At 52.4% G+C, this 15,377-nt stretch overlaps 2 protein-coding genes across 3 annotated transcripts in view; one reads left to right on the forward strand and one right to left on the reverse strand.

The window, feature by feature from the left end:
* RAPGEF3 (Rap guanine nucleotide exchange factor 3) overlaps positions 1 to 347 on the reverse strand; it is a 32,463-nt gene extending 32,116 nt beyond the window's left edge. For both annotated transcript variants that reach the window (XM_003941454.4, XM_074403186.1), the window contains exon 1: positions 128 to 347. In XM_003941454.4, the coding sequence (XP_003941503.1) occupies positions 128 to 133 (6 nt within the window). In that variant the 5' untranslated portion in view covers positions 134 to 347. The remainder of the gene's footprint in view (positions 1 to 127) is intronic.
* On the forward strand, positions 132 to 13,749 carry LOC101031440 (uncharacterized). Its single transcript, XM_074403481.1, has 5 exons — positions 132 to 149; positions 338 to 733; positions 1,700 to 1,894; positions 2,754 to 2,869; positions 9,181 to 13,749. The coding sequence occupies exons 1-4, from the start codon at positions 132 to 134 to the stop codon at positions 2,811 to 2,813; spliced, it is 669 nt and encodes a 222-aa protein (XP_074259582.1). The 3' UTR covers positions 2,814 to 2,869; positions 9,181 to 13,749.
* Positions 13,750 to 15,377: the final 1,628 nt, after the last annotated feature.

The following is a 15,377-nucleotide window of genomic DNA, read 5'->3' on the forward strand; positions in this document are numbered from 1 at the left end:
GATCAAATCCTTCTCCCCTCCTCCTCAGCCCTGACCAACCCTCTCTCTCCCACCCAAACTCCCCACCGTGTCAGCTTCCTCTCCCGCCCCCTCCTGCTCCTCCTCAACCCTGACCCACCTTACCCACCTTCATGTTTCTTTTCAAGCTCGCACAGCCCTGCAGGCTCTAGCAAAAGGCTGGGGGTTCCCCAGCGACCCCCATCCGCTTTGATAAGGGGATCCGGAGAGAGCCAGTGGGTAAGTCCAGGTACAGTGAACGGGGCCAGTGGCTAGTTGGACCGGCTGCCAGGGCAGCAGGATGTAGGGCTCGGTGCAGAGGCTCCTCTTGGGTGAATAGAGGGTTGGGAACGTGGGGGCGGGGGACGATCCCCCCACCGCCACCGGCTACAAGGAGCCCCGAGCCTCCGCCTTCGTCCCAGACGAAGGAGCCAGCTGGCACCGGGCGCTGAAGCAAGGCTGCAGCTGGCACCGGTCCGGGCGGGAGCTGTCACACCCCCTGCACCGCCCGCCCCCTTCCCCTCCCCCGGACTGGCGGAGGGGGCGGGGAGGAGGCGCCCTGCCTTACGGCAGGGGAGAGCGTAGGGGAAGGGGGCGGGCACCGGCCGGCGTTGGAGTCTGCCCCTCGGAATACGGAGAGTGGACACCAGCTTGCGCCCCGAGCATCCTCAGAGGGCAGGAGCGGCCCCGAGGTGTGTGCGGGGGCCGCGGAGGCCGGCGTGTCTGGGATGGGGCGGTGAGTGGCTGCATTGGCCGCCACGTGGCCGGGAGGAGAAATGCAAACAAGGAAACCGGGGAAAGGGGGGAGGGGTGAGTCACTGCGGCCCCACCCGGCAGGGAAATCCGGGCCGGGGCCGCTTCCCGGCCGGGGGCGTCTGCCTCCTGTTTCGATTCAGGGTCTGCGGCTGCCCGGGGGAGGGACTAGGCGGCCTTCCTGCGGGGAATCCCGCTGCCTTGCCTCCCGCAGTTGCGTTCCCAGACCCACGCCCCCCCTGCCCCCTGCCCCAGCACACACACGACGGGCGCAGTTGAGGAAACAGGCTGGAGAGGAAGGACCGCTCTCCGGAACGGATAGGGGCGGGATTCGTGGTCCTAAGAGGAGATTGGGGTTGTAGCAGAGCTTCCAGGGGAGCAGGAGGTGTTCGAGGACCGCCCCCCCGCCCCCCACCGCGCGCTCCCTGGTGGCCGGGTAGGTTGAGGCAGAGACCGGGATTCTAGCGCCTCGCTACCGAGGCCCCACGCTTCCCTGGGCCTCAGTTTTCACCATTGTGCAAATGGCCCAGCGCTGGCCTCTTTGCGCCACTCCTGAGAAGGTGGAGAGACAGTGGCCGGGGACAGAGGCTCGCTTGGTGCCCCGTGATTGCTCAGGACGAAAATGAGGATTTGGAAGGAAACCCACGCCCCGTAGGACTTTTGCCCCTTCTCTTTCCTTTTCCCTTTGCTGTTAAGCCTGCCCATACTGGGAAGAATTATCTCTAAAAAGCCTATGCCCCCAATTTTGGAATGCCAAGCCCCCATCCTCCACCAATGATTATTTTCTTGGAAGTAGGGAGAGGAATTTTAATTGTGATTAAAATCTCAATTTTAATGTATATGCGTATAAAAAATGTTTCCCAGAAACTTACTAAAATGCAGGCTCCATCCGCACCAATTCATGTTCAATCCTGTTGGCATGAAATGGAACAATCTGTATTTTGAACAGATACCTCAGGTCATCCGCTGTGTCCACACGTTAAGAAACGCTGGTGGAGTTTTAAATGCCTTTCCAGGGAAGGAGGGAAGCCGGAAAATGAATCTGACCTCAGACCCAAATCCATTCAACCAAGTTCTGGTAATCTGGAAGAAGGAAGAACAGCCTGGAAACTGGCGGGAAAGGATAACGAATTGGGAGTCACAGGTATGCAGGAGGAAGAGTTGCGGGGTGGAGCTGTGAGTTTCAGGTTGCTGCGGCCAGTGGCCTGGACTAGAAGTTCTTTCGGAAAGGCTTCCTGAGACTGACAGTAGGATCAGAAAGGGGTCCCCTATTTCTGATTCTTGCTGCCGTTACTCTGGGCAGGTGGAAAAGTTGCTGAGGGGTGAGGCAGGACACTTGTATACCTGTAGACATTTCAGCAGAGCCACAAAAGCTAATTATGTGTGGGCTCTGTTTCAAGTGCTTTCCATGGGTTTAATCCCTGCCACGATCCTGTGAGGTAGGTACTTCTGTTATCCTCACTTTACAGATGGGGGAACTGAGGCTCAGGGATATTAAGTAACTTGCCAAAGTCACACAACTAGTAATTGGTAGAGCTGGGGCATGAATCCAGGCTGTCCAGCTCCACGTACTCCCCATGCTGTACTGCATATCTTGATGCATTCTGTTTGTTCTTCTAAGATAGACTAGACTGCCTAGGAGAGGCTACTCAGAAAAAGAAAATCAAATATGTTTGTGCAGAGGTGTGGGGGAGCCTCAGAGAGCCAAGGATCCAAAGAAAGTCGTTCAAATCAGTGAAAATGAGTGTCGCAAACCCACTCCCCCATCTGTGTTCCCCTTCAACACTACTCTTGCCTTTCCTTTTTCCATCTCTTTCTCATTCCCCATCTCTGGGGAGACCGAAGGGGCCCTGGAGTGATCACCTATTGTCTCCTAGGTGGTCTCTGGAGAGATGTTAGGGATTAGATCTTCCACTTCCATTGCTAGCTCATCTTCTCTCTAAAAGGTAAGGCCCCCAGCCTGCCATCAAGGCAGATGACGGGGCATGTTTCTCCCTTCTCAGGGTCCTGGATTGGGACTGGCCAATAGAATTACTGCTCAGCAGATATTTGATCAAGGCTGAGGCCTAGAAGGGCAGCAGACTGGGAGCATGTCTGAGGAACGCATCCAAACAAGATGGTGAGTCATCTTGGAGACAATCATGCCATGTCCTGGTACCGCCTCCACCCTCCTCTAACTGTCATTAAATGCCTGGCAGGTGTGTTAGGACAGATAAATAATAATAACAATAGTCAACATGCACCAGGCCCTGTTCTTGATACTTTATATATCTGTTCACTGATTTAATTGTCACAATAACCCTATGAGACAGGATTGTTATTATCGTTATCCCATTTTACAGATGAGGGACTTGAGGCACAAAGAGGTTAAATGACTTGCCCAAGGTTCCACACTAGGAAGTGGTAGAGCAGTGAGTGACCCTGCCCAGGTGGTGTCTACCTGTGTGCTTTATCACTCGGCAGTCCTGCCTCTGAAACCTACTGACAGCTCCTATAAAGGAGGAAGAACTCACATCCATAGTCATTTGCCCACACCGTGGTACAGATGGTGGAAACTGAACAGCAGGCCCCCTTGATACACTCTACCCAGACAATGAGCTCCTGCCAGAGCGTGGACCTCCTTGAATCCTCCTCCCTTCCCTTCAAGGAGGTGGCAGAGGCTCCCATGGATAGCTGAGGAGGGTGGGAGGGTGAAGGGGGCTTCTTGGACCAGGCTTTGACTCTGGGCTTGATTTTCCCCACCTCGACCTCTTTGCTGAGCTCTACACAAGGTAAGCCCATGGTTTCTAGGATCTTCACAGGAACCTCATATTCTGTGTCCAAAACTCCCTTCCTGCCCCAGGTGGCCCTTCCTCCTGCACTGCTCCTCAGCTCCCTGCTCCCAGAGCTCCACCACTGCCAAAGCAAGGAGCCTGATACTCCACATTCCTCCTTCTCTCACATCCAGCCAACATAGTTGGATTGATTCAACCCATGAAGCATCTCTCCGTTATGCCCCATCCCCACTGCAACTGTTTAGCCCAATAATGGTCTTTTCCAGTGTTTACTATATGCAGAATACTATGTTAGTCACTTCATCTTTGTATCCTCAGAACAATTCCTATTTGTGAGTGAGGAAACTGAGTCACAGGGAGACAAAGTAACTTGCCCAGGGTCACACAGTTAAGTAGTACAGCCAGACTCAGGCAGTCTAACTGCAGAGCCCATATTCTTAAACACCACTGTGCTCCTGCCCCTGAGCACTACTCTCAACCTTGCCTCGCTCAGTCCTTGCTATGCAATGCCCCAAGAATCTCCAAGGAATCTTTAATTCATTCAACAGCATTTACTGTAGGTGCCGGGAACTTTCCTGTAAACTGGAGAGCTAAAACTCAGCAGCAGACACTGTCCCAAAGCTTCAGGGCCTTTGGACAGTGTCTGTTTGAGGACCACACCCCACACTACACACTCCCTGGTGGCCAGGTAGACTGAGGCAGAGACCAAGGATTCCAGCGCCCTACTAAGCAGGCTTACTACTGAGGCCCCATGCTTCCCTGGGCCTCAGTTTCCACCACTGTGCAAATGGCCCAGCGTGGGCCTCTTTGCCCCACTCCTGAGAGGGTAGAGAGACAGTGGCCTTCCCAGAGCCTAGTGGAATTATCTTTCATCTCTCTAACACACTAATCTTTTTTTTTTTTTTTTGAGACGGAGTTTCGCTTTTGTTACCCAGGCTGGAGTGCAATGGCGCGATCTCGGCTCACCGCAACCTCCACCTCCTGGGTTCAGGCAATTCTCCTGCCTCAGCCTCCTGAGTAGCTGGGATTACAGGCACACACCACCATGCCCAGCTTATTTTTTGTATTTTTAGTAGAGATGGGGTTTCACCATGTTGACCAGGATGGTCTCGATCTCTTGACCTCGTGATCCACCCGCCTCGGCCTCTCAAAGTGCTGGGATTACAGGCTTGACCACCGTGCCCGGCCTCTAACACACTAATCTGATTGGCTCTCCCTCCCCAGCACAGTGTCTGGCATAAAACTGATGCTTAATGATTACGAGAGGAAATGAAATGAACAGGACAGTGGGTAGTCAGCTGGTGCCTACTATGGGCCTGCAGCCTCAGCAGGGTGGAAGGGAGAGGAGCTGGTTTCCCAGTTCATTTTCAAGGCCGTTCATTCCATCTCTCTCCCTCCTTGCTGCTTTCTTGTCTCCTCATTTCTCTATCCTGTGCTGCCAACTTTGTTCACAAGGCTCAGCCATGACTTTTGAGGGGGTTTGGTGGGATGGAGAGAGGGCAGGTGGAGGAAATTTTCACTAATTGGCCTCCCATGGGACTGCAGAAAATGGCCAGCTTGGAAGCCAACTGGGAGATAAAGCAGTAGGGGATGTAAGGGCTGTGCCAGGGCCTTGGCCTGCGCCCGACCCTCCCACAGCACCCCCAGGAGTCGACCTTGGCTATGGTTCGTCAACAGTGAGAAGAGATTGAGCAGCGAGCCAGGTATTCTCCTCTGGACTCTACCTCCAGGCTCTGCATGGTTTAAGGCCCTCCGACTCTTGCCCAGGCCCCATCCCCCAAGGGCGGTTCCAGTTCAGTTCCTCCATCTCCTCCCTGTCCATTCCTGGGGCGGTGGGGGAGGCAGGGGCAGGGAGCTGGAACGTTGATGGGCGCCAAGCCAAACCTTCCTAGGACTAACAGGTCACAACCAGTCACTCATGAGCCGCTTATGAAAGTGATGGGAGGGAGAGGAGGGATGGGCTCCTGCCTCCTCTAGGAGGGCCATGTGGGCAAGCTGGGGCTCACAGTCAGAGCTGGGACCTGCATGAAGTTGCAGAGGCGAAAGCAGGAGCCCCACACTCTCCTGGAGGCACATTCCTCTGGCTGGTGCTCAAGCTACCCGTGCATGGCAGAGACAAGGAAACAGTCGTGGGACAGACCTGTGGTGGCGATGCTGGGATGGAGGGCAGGGAGGGGGTGGGAGAAGCCAGAAGAGCAGGAGAGGACAGGCAGGGCTGGAGATGCCCATGGAGGGAAGGGCAGCAGCCTGCCTCCTGGCAAATTTACTGTTACATGAACGTACGGAAATGGGTAACTGCTTTCTCCGCCCCAACTTCTGCTTCTCAAGGTGTGTGTGTGCTTGTGTGTGGGGTGTGTGTGTGTGTCCTGTGTGGGTCCCAGAAGACACTTGATCTGACCTTGAGCGATCAGTGTTCTACAATGCCTGTCCCATTCCAGTTGTGGCCACTTTCCCTAAGGGTCACTTTTCTCCCCACCCCTGTCTTCTGTCCCGGGGCTGAACACCCACACTACCTACCACCCCCCACCCCTCCCCTCTTTCCAACTTTTTCAGCCTTCCCAAAACCCTTGTCTTAAGTGCTCCCATCTTCCAACTCATCCTGGACCCACGGCCTCTGTTCAGGATTCAAACCCTGTGCCCACTTTGTCCTTTTGTTTCAGAGTCTTGGCAGGTGTGACTGCAGGAGCCTGAGAGAGGGGTCCTAGCAGGGCCCTTGCCCCCCGCTCAGGAGATGCCCACTTCTGTCTCCCAGGCCCAGTCAGTCAGGCTGGGTCCAGAGCACGGGCTGGGGGCAGGGGGAGGATGTGGGTAACCAGGAAAGCAGGCTAGGGCTAAGGCCCCCTTCCCAGCATCAGAGCAGCGCCATCCCACCCCCAAATCCCACTCTGGAAGTGCTGGGGTCAGAGAGGAAACCAAAGAGGCTGACATTTTCCTGGCATCAGATCTACTGCCTGTTTCCTCCCTTCAGAGAGAACCTGGTAGGAAATTAGGGCAGGGCAAAAAACAGGGCTTTGGAGAGAGAAAGAGAAAAGGGGGGTCCAGAGAGGGAGACAGAAAGGGGGGTCCAGAGAGGGAAACAGAAAAGGGGGGTCCAGAGAGGGAAACAGAAAAGGGGGGTCCAGAGAGGGAGACAGAAAAGGGGGGGTCCAGAGAGGGAAACAGAAAAGGGGGGTCCAGAGAGGGAAACAGAAAAGGGGGGTCCAGAGAGGGAAACAGAAAGGGGGGTCCAGAGAGGGAAACAGAAAAGTGGGGTCCAGAGAGGGAGACAGAAAGGGGGGTCCAGAGAGGGAAACAGAAAAGGGGGGTCCAGAGAGGGAGACAGAAAAGGGGGGTCCAGAGAGGGAAACAGAAAAGGGGGGTCCAGAGAGGGAAACAGAAAAGGGGGGTCCAGAGAGGGAAACAGAAAAGGGGGGTCCAGAGAGGGAAACAGAAAAGGGGGGTCCAGAGAGGGAAACAGAAAAGGGGGGTCCAGAGAGGGAAACAGAAAAGGGGGGTCCAGAGAGGGAAACAGAAAAGTGGGGTCCAGAGAGGGAAACAGAAAAGGGGGGTCCAGAGAGGGAAACAGAAAAGGGGGGTCCAGAGAGGGAAACAGAAAAGGGGGGTCCAGAGAGGGAAACAGAAAAGGGGGGTCCAGAGAGGGAAACAGAAAAGGGGGGTCCAGAGAGGGAAACAGAAAAGGGGGGTCCAGAGAGGGAAACAGAAAAGGGGGGTCCAGAGAGGGAAACAGAAAAGTGGGGTCCAGAGAGGGAAACAGAAAAGTGGGGTCCAGAGAGGGAAACAGAAAAGTGGGGTCCAGAGAGGGAAACAGAAAAGTGGGGTCCAGAGAGGGAAACAGAAAAGTGGGGTCCAGAGAGGGAAACAGAAAAGTGGGGTCCAGAGAGGGAAACAGAAAAGGGGGGTCCAGAGAGGGAAACAGAAAAGGGGGGTCCAGAGAGGGAAACAGAAAAGGGGGGTCCAGAGAGGGAAACAGAAAAGGGGGGTCCAGAGAGGGAAACAGAAAAGGGGGGTCCAGAGAGGGAAACAGAAAAGGGGGGTCCAGAGAGGGAAACAGAAAAGGGGGGTCCAGAGAGGGAAACAGAAAAGTGGGGTCCAGAGAGGGAAACAGAAAAGTGGGGTCCAGAGAGGGAAACAGAAAAGTGGGGTCCAGAGAGGGAAACAGAAAAGTGGGGTCCAGAGAGGGAAACAGAAAAGTGGGGTCCAGAGAGGGAAACAGAAAAGGGGGGTCCAGAGAGGGAAACAGAAAAATGGGGTCCAGAGAGGGAAACAGAAAAGTGGGAGTCCAGAGAAGGAAAGCGAAGTAAGGGGAAGTCTGCAGTTGTGCCTCAGAGAGAGCACAGACCCCCCGTCAGGCCTCTCAGGGACAGCGAGGCAGCCCCACTTTTCTGCCTCCCCACCCCTCAGTCTCAGCCCTTCCTGCTCTAGCCGCTTTGCCTCTGGTGGAAGTGGGGAGCCTGGTCCACGTAAGCACACTGCAGGGCTGGCCCAAATCCTGCCTCAGTCTCCCCAGCTGCTTCAGTTCTCCCCAGGCCCAGCCTCCTCGAGTGTCAGCTGAGGGTGCCTGCTGGGCCCTGGGGGCCAGGCAAAGTGGCAGCTTCTGGCCTGTCACTGCCCCCGAGTCTGGCTCTGCGCCTGCCTGAGGGTCTAGCCTGTGTCGGGCTTCCCCGTGCAGAGCCTCATTTCTGTGCCACAGGCCTGGCACTCACCACGCTGAAATCAAAGCATTGCTCCGTCCTCGGGGAGAATGTAAGCTGCCAGAGGGTGAGAGCCTCTCTGCTGTGCTCCGGCTGCTGGCCTTGCATGGTCAGTGCCTTGTACACAGAAGGCCCTCAGGAGACGTTTCCTGCCTTAATAATAAACAGGTTTCCCCGGCTCCTGCTGCGGCTCTTTCTCACCTCCCTCTTAGCTTCCCCAGCTCTGTCTTTCCCTCCTGGGGCCTGTCCACCCAGTTCTTGACCAATTCCCCTTCCTCACGCTGTCTCAGTCCGTCTCTTGTCCATCTCTTTCTTCCTCCTCCTGGAAGTGTCGTGATATGTAGCTACTTGAGTCTCTCTAGGGTGCCATTCATGGGCCCCCTGGTCTGAACTAAGCACAGGTGACGTTTATTTTATTTTATTTTTTTGAGACAGAGTCTCGCTCTGTCGCCAGACTGGAATGCAGTGGTGAGATCTTAGCTCACGGCAACCTCTCCCTCCTGGGTTCAAGCAGTTCCCCTGCCTCAGCCGCCCAAGTAGCTGGGACTATAGGCATGTGCCACTATACCCAGCTACTTTTTTGTATTTTGTAGAGATGGGATTTCACCATGTTGGCCAGGATGGTCTCCATCTACTGACCTTGTGATCCGCCCATCTCTGCCTCCTAACATGCTGGGATTACAAGTGTGAACCACCGGGCCCGGCAGACAACCTTATTTCTAGTCTTTTACATCACCCAGGGCCCATGCAGCTGGACTAGACGGGGACCCACATGCACTGATGAAGCCTCCATAGTGACTTTCTCATTCATTAAAGCCAGTTCTCAAACTCGAATCTAACGGGCAAATATTGATGAACCCCTCTGCCAGGCTTTTCCCTCGGGGAAGAGCTAATGCCCTCCCCTCCTGCCCTCAAGCCTTATTCTTCTCTCACTCCTCACGGTGCTGCAACCTGCCTTTCTCCAGCCTCTGGCAGCTTCCAAGGAGTCAAAGAAGTCAATCAGCCCCATTTGCCTCCATGCCCAAGTCTCCGTGGAGGTGAACTGCAGCCCTTATCCACCCCACCCTCCCCATCCAGCAACGGCTCCCTCAGGAAAAGGGGAAAGAAGACCAGAGCATGCACCTGTGATGGAGGTTGCTGGAGAACACCAGGAGACAGTGGCAGGCCTGGGCCCAGCTCCCTCATGCTGCTCTTCCCAGGCAGCTGCGACTGTGATCCCCCTCCCCCTCCTCAACCCCCAGGCCACCTGCCTCTGATGCTTTTTTAGCTCCTGAGCTCAAAGACCTGCTGTTTCCGCTCAGCATCTCGCTTGTCATCCTGTCCTCCGCACAGACCTCTAGGCTGTCAGTGGGCAGGCAGAGGAAGTGAGGTCCCAGCGAGAAGCCAGACTGAGCAGTTTCACTCTAGCCCTGAGAATTCAGGAGAACCCCTTCTAAAGGGGCAGAAGGCAGCCCTAGCCCTGGGGTGCAGCATTTGGGGGGCCAAGGTGACCCCTGGATTTGAGTCCTTCCTGCAACCTCAAAGCTAGAATTCACCGTGATGGGGCCAGCTTCTCCCTGGAGCCAGCCACCTGCTGCTGCTGTCTCGGACAGCCCTTTTTGCTCTGTGGTCTATAAGGCTGACCTCAGGAGGTGGGTCTGGGTGGGTAGGATGGGGAGAGGAAAGGAATCTACCTCGTGTCAGGCACAGCCTCCGGTTGCCACAGCCAGGGTCCTCAACTGTGAACTCCACAAGGGCTGGGGGTGGGCAAGGGGACCACATAAGTCCTGGGGAGAATCTTGTGGAACTCACTACCTATGTACACAAGCTACCAGCCCAACCTGCACAGCTGTCTGAAGGCACAAGGTTGGGGAAGGCTGCCCCCTAGAGCCAGGATTGAAGAATTCTTTATGGACATTCGGCCGTGCTTTGCTTTGTGTACTGAATGAATATTTATCGAGTTCCTACCTGGGCACCTGGTATTATACTAGGCACTGGGAATACAGAAGTGATCGAGGCAGGCATAAAGTGAGTAACTATCACAGTTTGCCCTATGTTGAGGGGCTCTGGGATGTGGAACTTTTGTGGTAAAACTGGAAAAGTTCCTGGTAAATCAGGATGAGTAAATCACCCTGAGATAAGCCCCTGTCTTCCTGGAGATTATATTCCAATAGAGACAGCAGGAGTAGGGGTGGAAAGGATAAATACAATTTCTTGTCATGGTAAGTGCTGTGGAGGAAATAAAACAGAGCTCTGAGGGGGTAATTTTTCTTTTTTTTTAAGAAGTCTTGCTTTGTCACCAAGGCTGGAGTGCAGTGGTGACGAAGCAAGACTCCTGCCTTCTGCACAGACCTCTAGGCTGTCAGTGGGCAGGCAGAGGAAGTGAGGTCTCAAGGAGAAGCCAGACTCCTCTCTGAGATTGCCGTGAGCTATCTCAGCTCACTGCAGCCTCCGCCTCCCAGGTTCAAGCGATTCTCCTGCCTCAGCCTCCAGAGTAGCTGGGATTACAGACACACGCCACCATGCCCAAGTAATTTTTGTATTTTTAGTAGAGATGGGGTTTTACCATGTTGGCCCGGCTGGTCTTGAACTCCTGACCTCAGGTGATCCTCCCACCTTGGCCTCCGAAAGTGCTGGGATTATAGGGGTGGGCCACGGCACCCACCGTGGAGGTAACATTTGAGCTGAGACTTGAATGATGAGAGATCAATCTTATAAACACTCAGAGAAGAGTTTTCCGGGCACACAGCATAAAAAACCTGGAACAGGAACAAGTGTGGCATGTTTGAGAAACAGAAAGAAGGCCAATGTGTCTGAAGTGAAATGAGCAAGGGTGAGTAAGGCTGGTTGGAGTTGGCAAAACCCTGATCAAAGCTTTGGAAGCTGTTGGAGTGATTGAAGCAGGGGAGTACCATATTCTGGTTGTTATTTTTATCTATTTATTTTAAAAATTTTTTTCTTCTTGAGATGGAGTCTCATTCTGTCACCCAGGCTGGAGTGCAGTGGTGTGATCTCGGCTCACTGCAACCTCCACTTCCCAGGTTCAAGTGATTGTCCTGCCTCTGCCTCCTGAGTAGCTGGGATTGCAGGCGTGTGCCACCACACCTGGCTAATTTTTGTATTTTTAGTAGAGATGGGTTTTCACCATGTTGGCTAGGCTGGCCTCGAGCTCCTGACCTCAAGTGATTCACCCATCTTGACCTCCCAAAGTGCTGGGATCATAGCCGTGAGCCACTGCACCCAGCCATGGTTATGGTTATCCCTTTTAAAAGATTGCTCCAGCTTCTGGTGGAGAGTAGATTAGAGGGGAAAGAATGAACAGAGGAGTACCAGTTAGGAGGCTGCTGCAGGTAGGCAGGTGGCAATGATGGTGGCCGGACTAGGGTGGCAGAGGGAATGGAGAGAGAGGACAAGGCAAATCCAAGTGTATTTTGTAATGAGTTTGATGTAGGAGCGAAGAGCAGGGATGACTCAGAGATAACACCTAGGTTTGGGTCTGAGCCACAGTAAACAAGGACACGCCCCAGGGACATCAGAGGTCTCTCTGCATGGGGATTAAGAAGAGAGGAGGAAGCCCTGACATGTCCAATAAATTCAATCATCTGGAAGATGGCTCAGAAGGTGTATCCCTGATCTAGCATTGTGGGAGAAGATATGTTTGGAATGTGCCTTTTTCGGGGAGTGAGAAAGGAATGTCAGCAGGCAGCATGTCTGCAGATGGGGAGTTAGAAATCTGTCTTAGTATTGGTGGGACCCAGTGCAAAAGAGACTTCAGAGGGATGGATGGTTTAGGCGGGTCATCTATATAGGACCTGTTTCGATGACCGTCAATGGAATGAGGGATGGTGTATGAGGATAATAAGGTTAGCTGTAACAAACAACTGAGCTGTAACAAAGCCACGGAGCTTTCTCACTCATGTTGTATAGTTCAGTGAGGGCTAGGGGCCAGGGGTAGCTCTGTTCCATTTGTTCATTCAAGGCTCTGGGTTCTTTCCATTATGTGGTATTGCTACATATGGCCTCTAAAATCATCACAGAATGGGAAGAGGGAATGCAGGGTGTAAGGGAGATTTTTTTAATGAGTCCAGCTTAGAAATGGCACACATTGCTTCTGCCTTCATTCCATTGTTCAGAAATTGATCCCATGACATCCGCTTAACTGCAAGAAGCTGGGAAGTGTAGTTCTAATTCGGGAGGTCCTGTGCCCAGAAAGGGACATGTAAATGTTGGCGTGTGTTGCCGATTCACGAGTAGTTTCTGCCACAGGCAGGGAGAATGGCTGTGCACTTGTAGAGATCGAAGTGGTGTCTGTCCTGGACTGGGATGGGACTGTGCTCTCTGAGAATGCCTTGAAGGAAGCTGATACGAGAAGATGTGTGTGTGGTGCACACCCGTGTGCTTTGTGGCTCAACAATCGTTCCATTCTTTCCCATTCTCAAGGTCTTTCACTGGATAAGATCTTAACTCCTTTGTACCTTATCACCGTAAGAACCTTGTGAATGTTTTATCCTCTACACTTTCCCGCACCAAATCGAACTGGCTATTACAGTCTAATCTTCCTAAGACTTGGCTTATGCCATGCAATCCCTGTTCAATAATAACAATCACAATATCAACAATAGCAGCTGTAATTTGAATTACTATGTTGAGCACTTTGACTGCAGTATCTCAATATATCTCAACCTTTGTAACAAGCCTGTGATGTATCAGCGTCATTCCCTGTGTACAGATGGAGCAGCAGGCGTCACGGGAGGTTCTAGCTGTTTAACACAGTAGCCACTAGTCATGTGCAGCTATTTAATTTAAATTAAATGCATTAAATTTAAACTAATTTAAATCAAATACAATTAAAAATTCAGTTCTGCCATCACACTAGTCACATATCAAGTATTCAATAGCCACCTGTGATTAGTGGCCGCCATTGTGGAGGGTGCAGATATGGACCATTTTCTTCCAGGCAGAAGCCGATTGGATTGGGCAGCTGTGCGTTAGGGGCACTTGCCCAGGGTCACAGCAAATGGTGAAGCCGGGCCTCTCGTGCTACCTGAGTCTGCCACTCTGCAGTAGCTCTTTATTGCTTCCACAATTTTAAAAACGCTGGAGCCTAGCCTTAGCCTTCCACAGCCTGGGCCAGTACTACTATTATGTAATTATTTCTCTTTCTTTTCTTGCACAATCTCACTTTCCAGCACAGCAAGTTTGCTCACTGCTCTCCCATGCTCCTAATATGTCCACTCACAATATTTGGGCTCTCCTCCTCTGTCTGCTCAGCTAATGAATTCTCCCCTGACCTTTAGGTTCAGATAGCTGAAATAGCTCTTGAAGCAGTTTCGTCTCTTCCATTCTCACTGCTTCCGCCTGAACCAACTCTGAAGCCTCTCGTGTCTCTTGCCATGGCAACCTTCTGCTGCTACTAATTCTACTTCCTGACATTTATTGAGAACCTACCGTTTGCTAGGCACTCTTCCAAGCAGTCCTCATCACAACACTTGGAAGTAGGTATTACTGCAGTCTCCATTTTAAAGACGTGGTAATTAAAGCACTGTGGAGTGAAACTTGTCCAGCTCATCCCTCTGCTTCTAGTCTTTCAAAGGCAGTTCGCCTTCCCTCTATTATTCTTGCCATAGTTCTAAAACACAGACTTGTAACTTCTTTCCCCCAGCCCCAGGGGGAGGGGAACAGCTTTCTTAACAGAGTACGCAAGGCCCTTTATGTTCAGAACATTTTTAATCTCCAAACCCACCACTCTGCCTTCAAACTTGACATTCCAGGCACAAACGATTTACAGTTTCCCAAAGCCGTCACGTTATTTCTTCCCTCTGGGCCATCACACACGCGGTTCCCGCTGCCTGGAATGCCATCCATCCCGGCCAGCTCTGAAGCCATCCACGGCAATGCGCTCCTGACCACCAACCACCGGGCTTGCTCCCTCCTAGACAGGAACAGCGCTTACCCCCCACCAGTGGCTCCTAAAGCGGGGCTGGTGCTGAGCTCACAGCCTTAACATCACTTCTCATTAAAATACACCCTCCAAGATTCAAAATTTAATAGGCAGGGGTGGGGTTGGGTTTTTGTTTTTTTTTAAAAGAAGCTCCTAGATTATTCTAGAGTGAGGTCAATGTGCTTAACACTGGTTTACATCCCTTGTTTGCCAACTCAGCACACCCTGTCTAGGTTCCTTGTGTATAATTACTTTTGTTCTTATTTTATTCTTCCCTTCATTCACTCACATTCATCTATTCAACAAACATTTATTAAGTGGTTAGTATATGCCAGACACCCTTTTAGGTGTTGGTGTGAACAAAACTGGCACTGTCCCTGCTCATGAAGTTTATGTTCCAGAGGGGGTGTGGTGGGTGGGATAATGGCCCCCAAAGATGTCCACAGCCTCATCCCAGCACCTGTGAATATGTCACCTTCCACGGCAAAGGGATTTATTTTGTTGACGTGATGAAGTTCAGGATCTTGAGATGGGAGATTATCCTGGACTATTCCCTCAATCACAGGGGTCCTTACAAGGGAAAAGCAGGAAGAGGGAGTTAAAGCACGTGGGTAGCCTTGCTCTAGAAGCTGGAAAAGGCGGCTGGGCACGGTGGGCTCATGCCTGTAATCCCAGCACTTTGGGAGGCCGTGGTGGGCAGATCACCTGAGGTCAGAAGTTTGAGACCAGCCTGGCCAACATGGCAAAACCCTGTAACTACTAAAAATACAAAAATTAGCCAGACGTGTGGTGGAAGCCTGTAATCCCAACTTCTCAGGAGGCTGAGGCAGGAGAACTGCCAGAACCCAGGAGGTGGAGATTGCAGGGAGCTCAGATCACATCACTGCACTCCACTCCAGCCTGGGTAAGAGTGAGACTCCAACTCAAAACAAACAAACAAACAAAACCAAACAAAGAAGCTGGCAAAGGCAACGAAACTGATTTTCGCCTAGAGCCTCCGGAAGCAAGGCAGCCTTGATGTCCCCTTGATTTTAGCCCAGTGAGACCATTATTTGGACTCCTGACCTACAAAACTGTAAAATAGTAAGTTTGTATTGTTTTAAGTCAGTACATTTGTGGTAATTTGTCACAACAGCAAAAACAAAACAACAACAAACGTAATGCAAGGGGTATTGGCTGTTTCGTGGAGGTTTGTGATGGGCCTCCCCATGTGGATCTAAGTGCTTGTGGCCGAGCCTTATT

The sequence above is a fragment of the Saimiri boliviensis genome, chromosome 7 (assembly GCF_048565385.1).
Source record: "Saimiri boliviensis isolate mSaiBol1 chromosome 7, mSaiBol1.pri, whole genome shotgun sequence".
Taxonomy (NCBI): domain Eukaryota; kingdom Metazoa; phylum Chordata; class Mammalia; order Primates; family Cebidae; genus Saimiri; species Saimiri boliviensis.

Coding starts and splice junctions, on each gene's coding strand:
- LOC101031440 (XM_074403481.1), top strand. Junction 734..1,699: donor GGCGTGTCTGGGATGGGGCG/GTGAGTGGCTGC, acceptor TATTTTGAACAG/ATACCTCAGGTCATCCGCTG. Junction 1,895..2,753: donor TAACGAATTGGGAGTCACAG/GTATGCAGGAGG, acceptor CTCCCTTCTCAG/GGTCCTGGATTGGGACTGGC.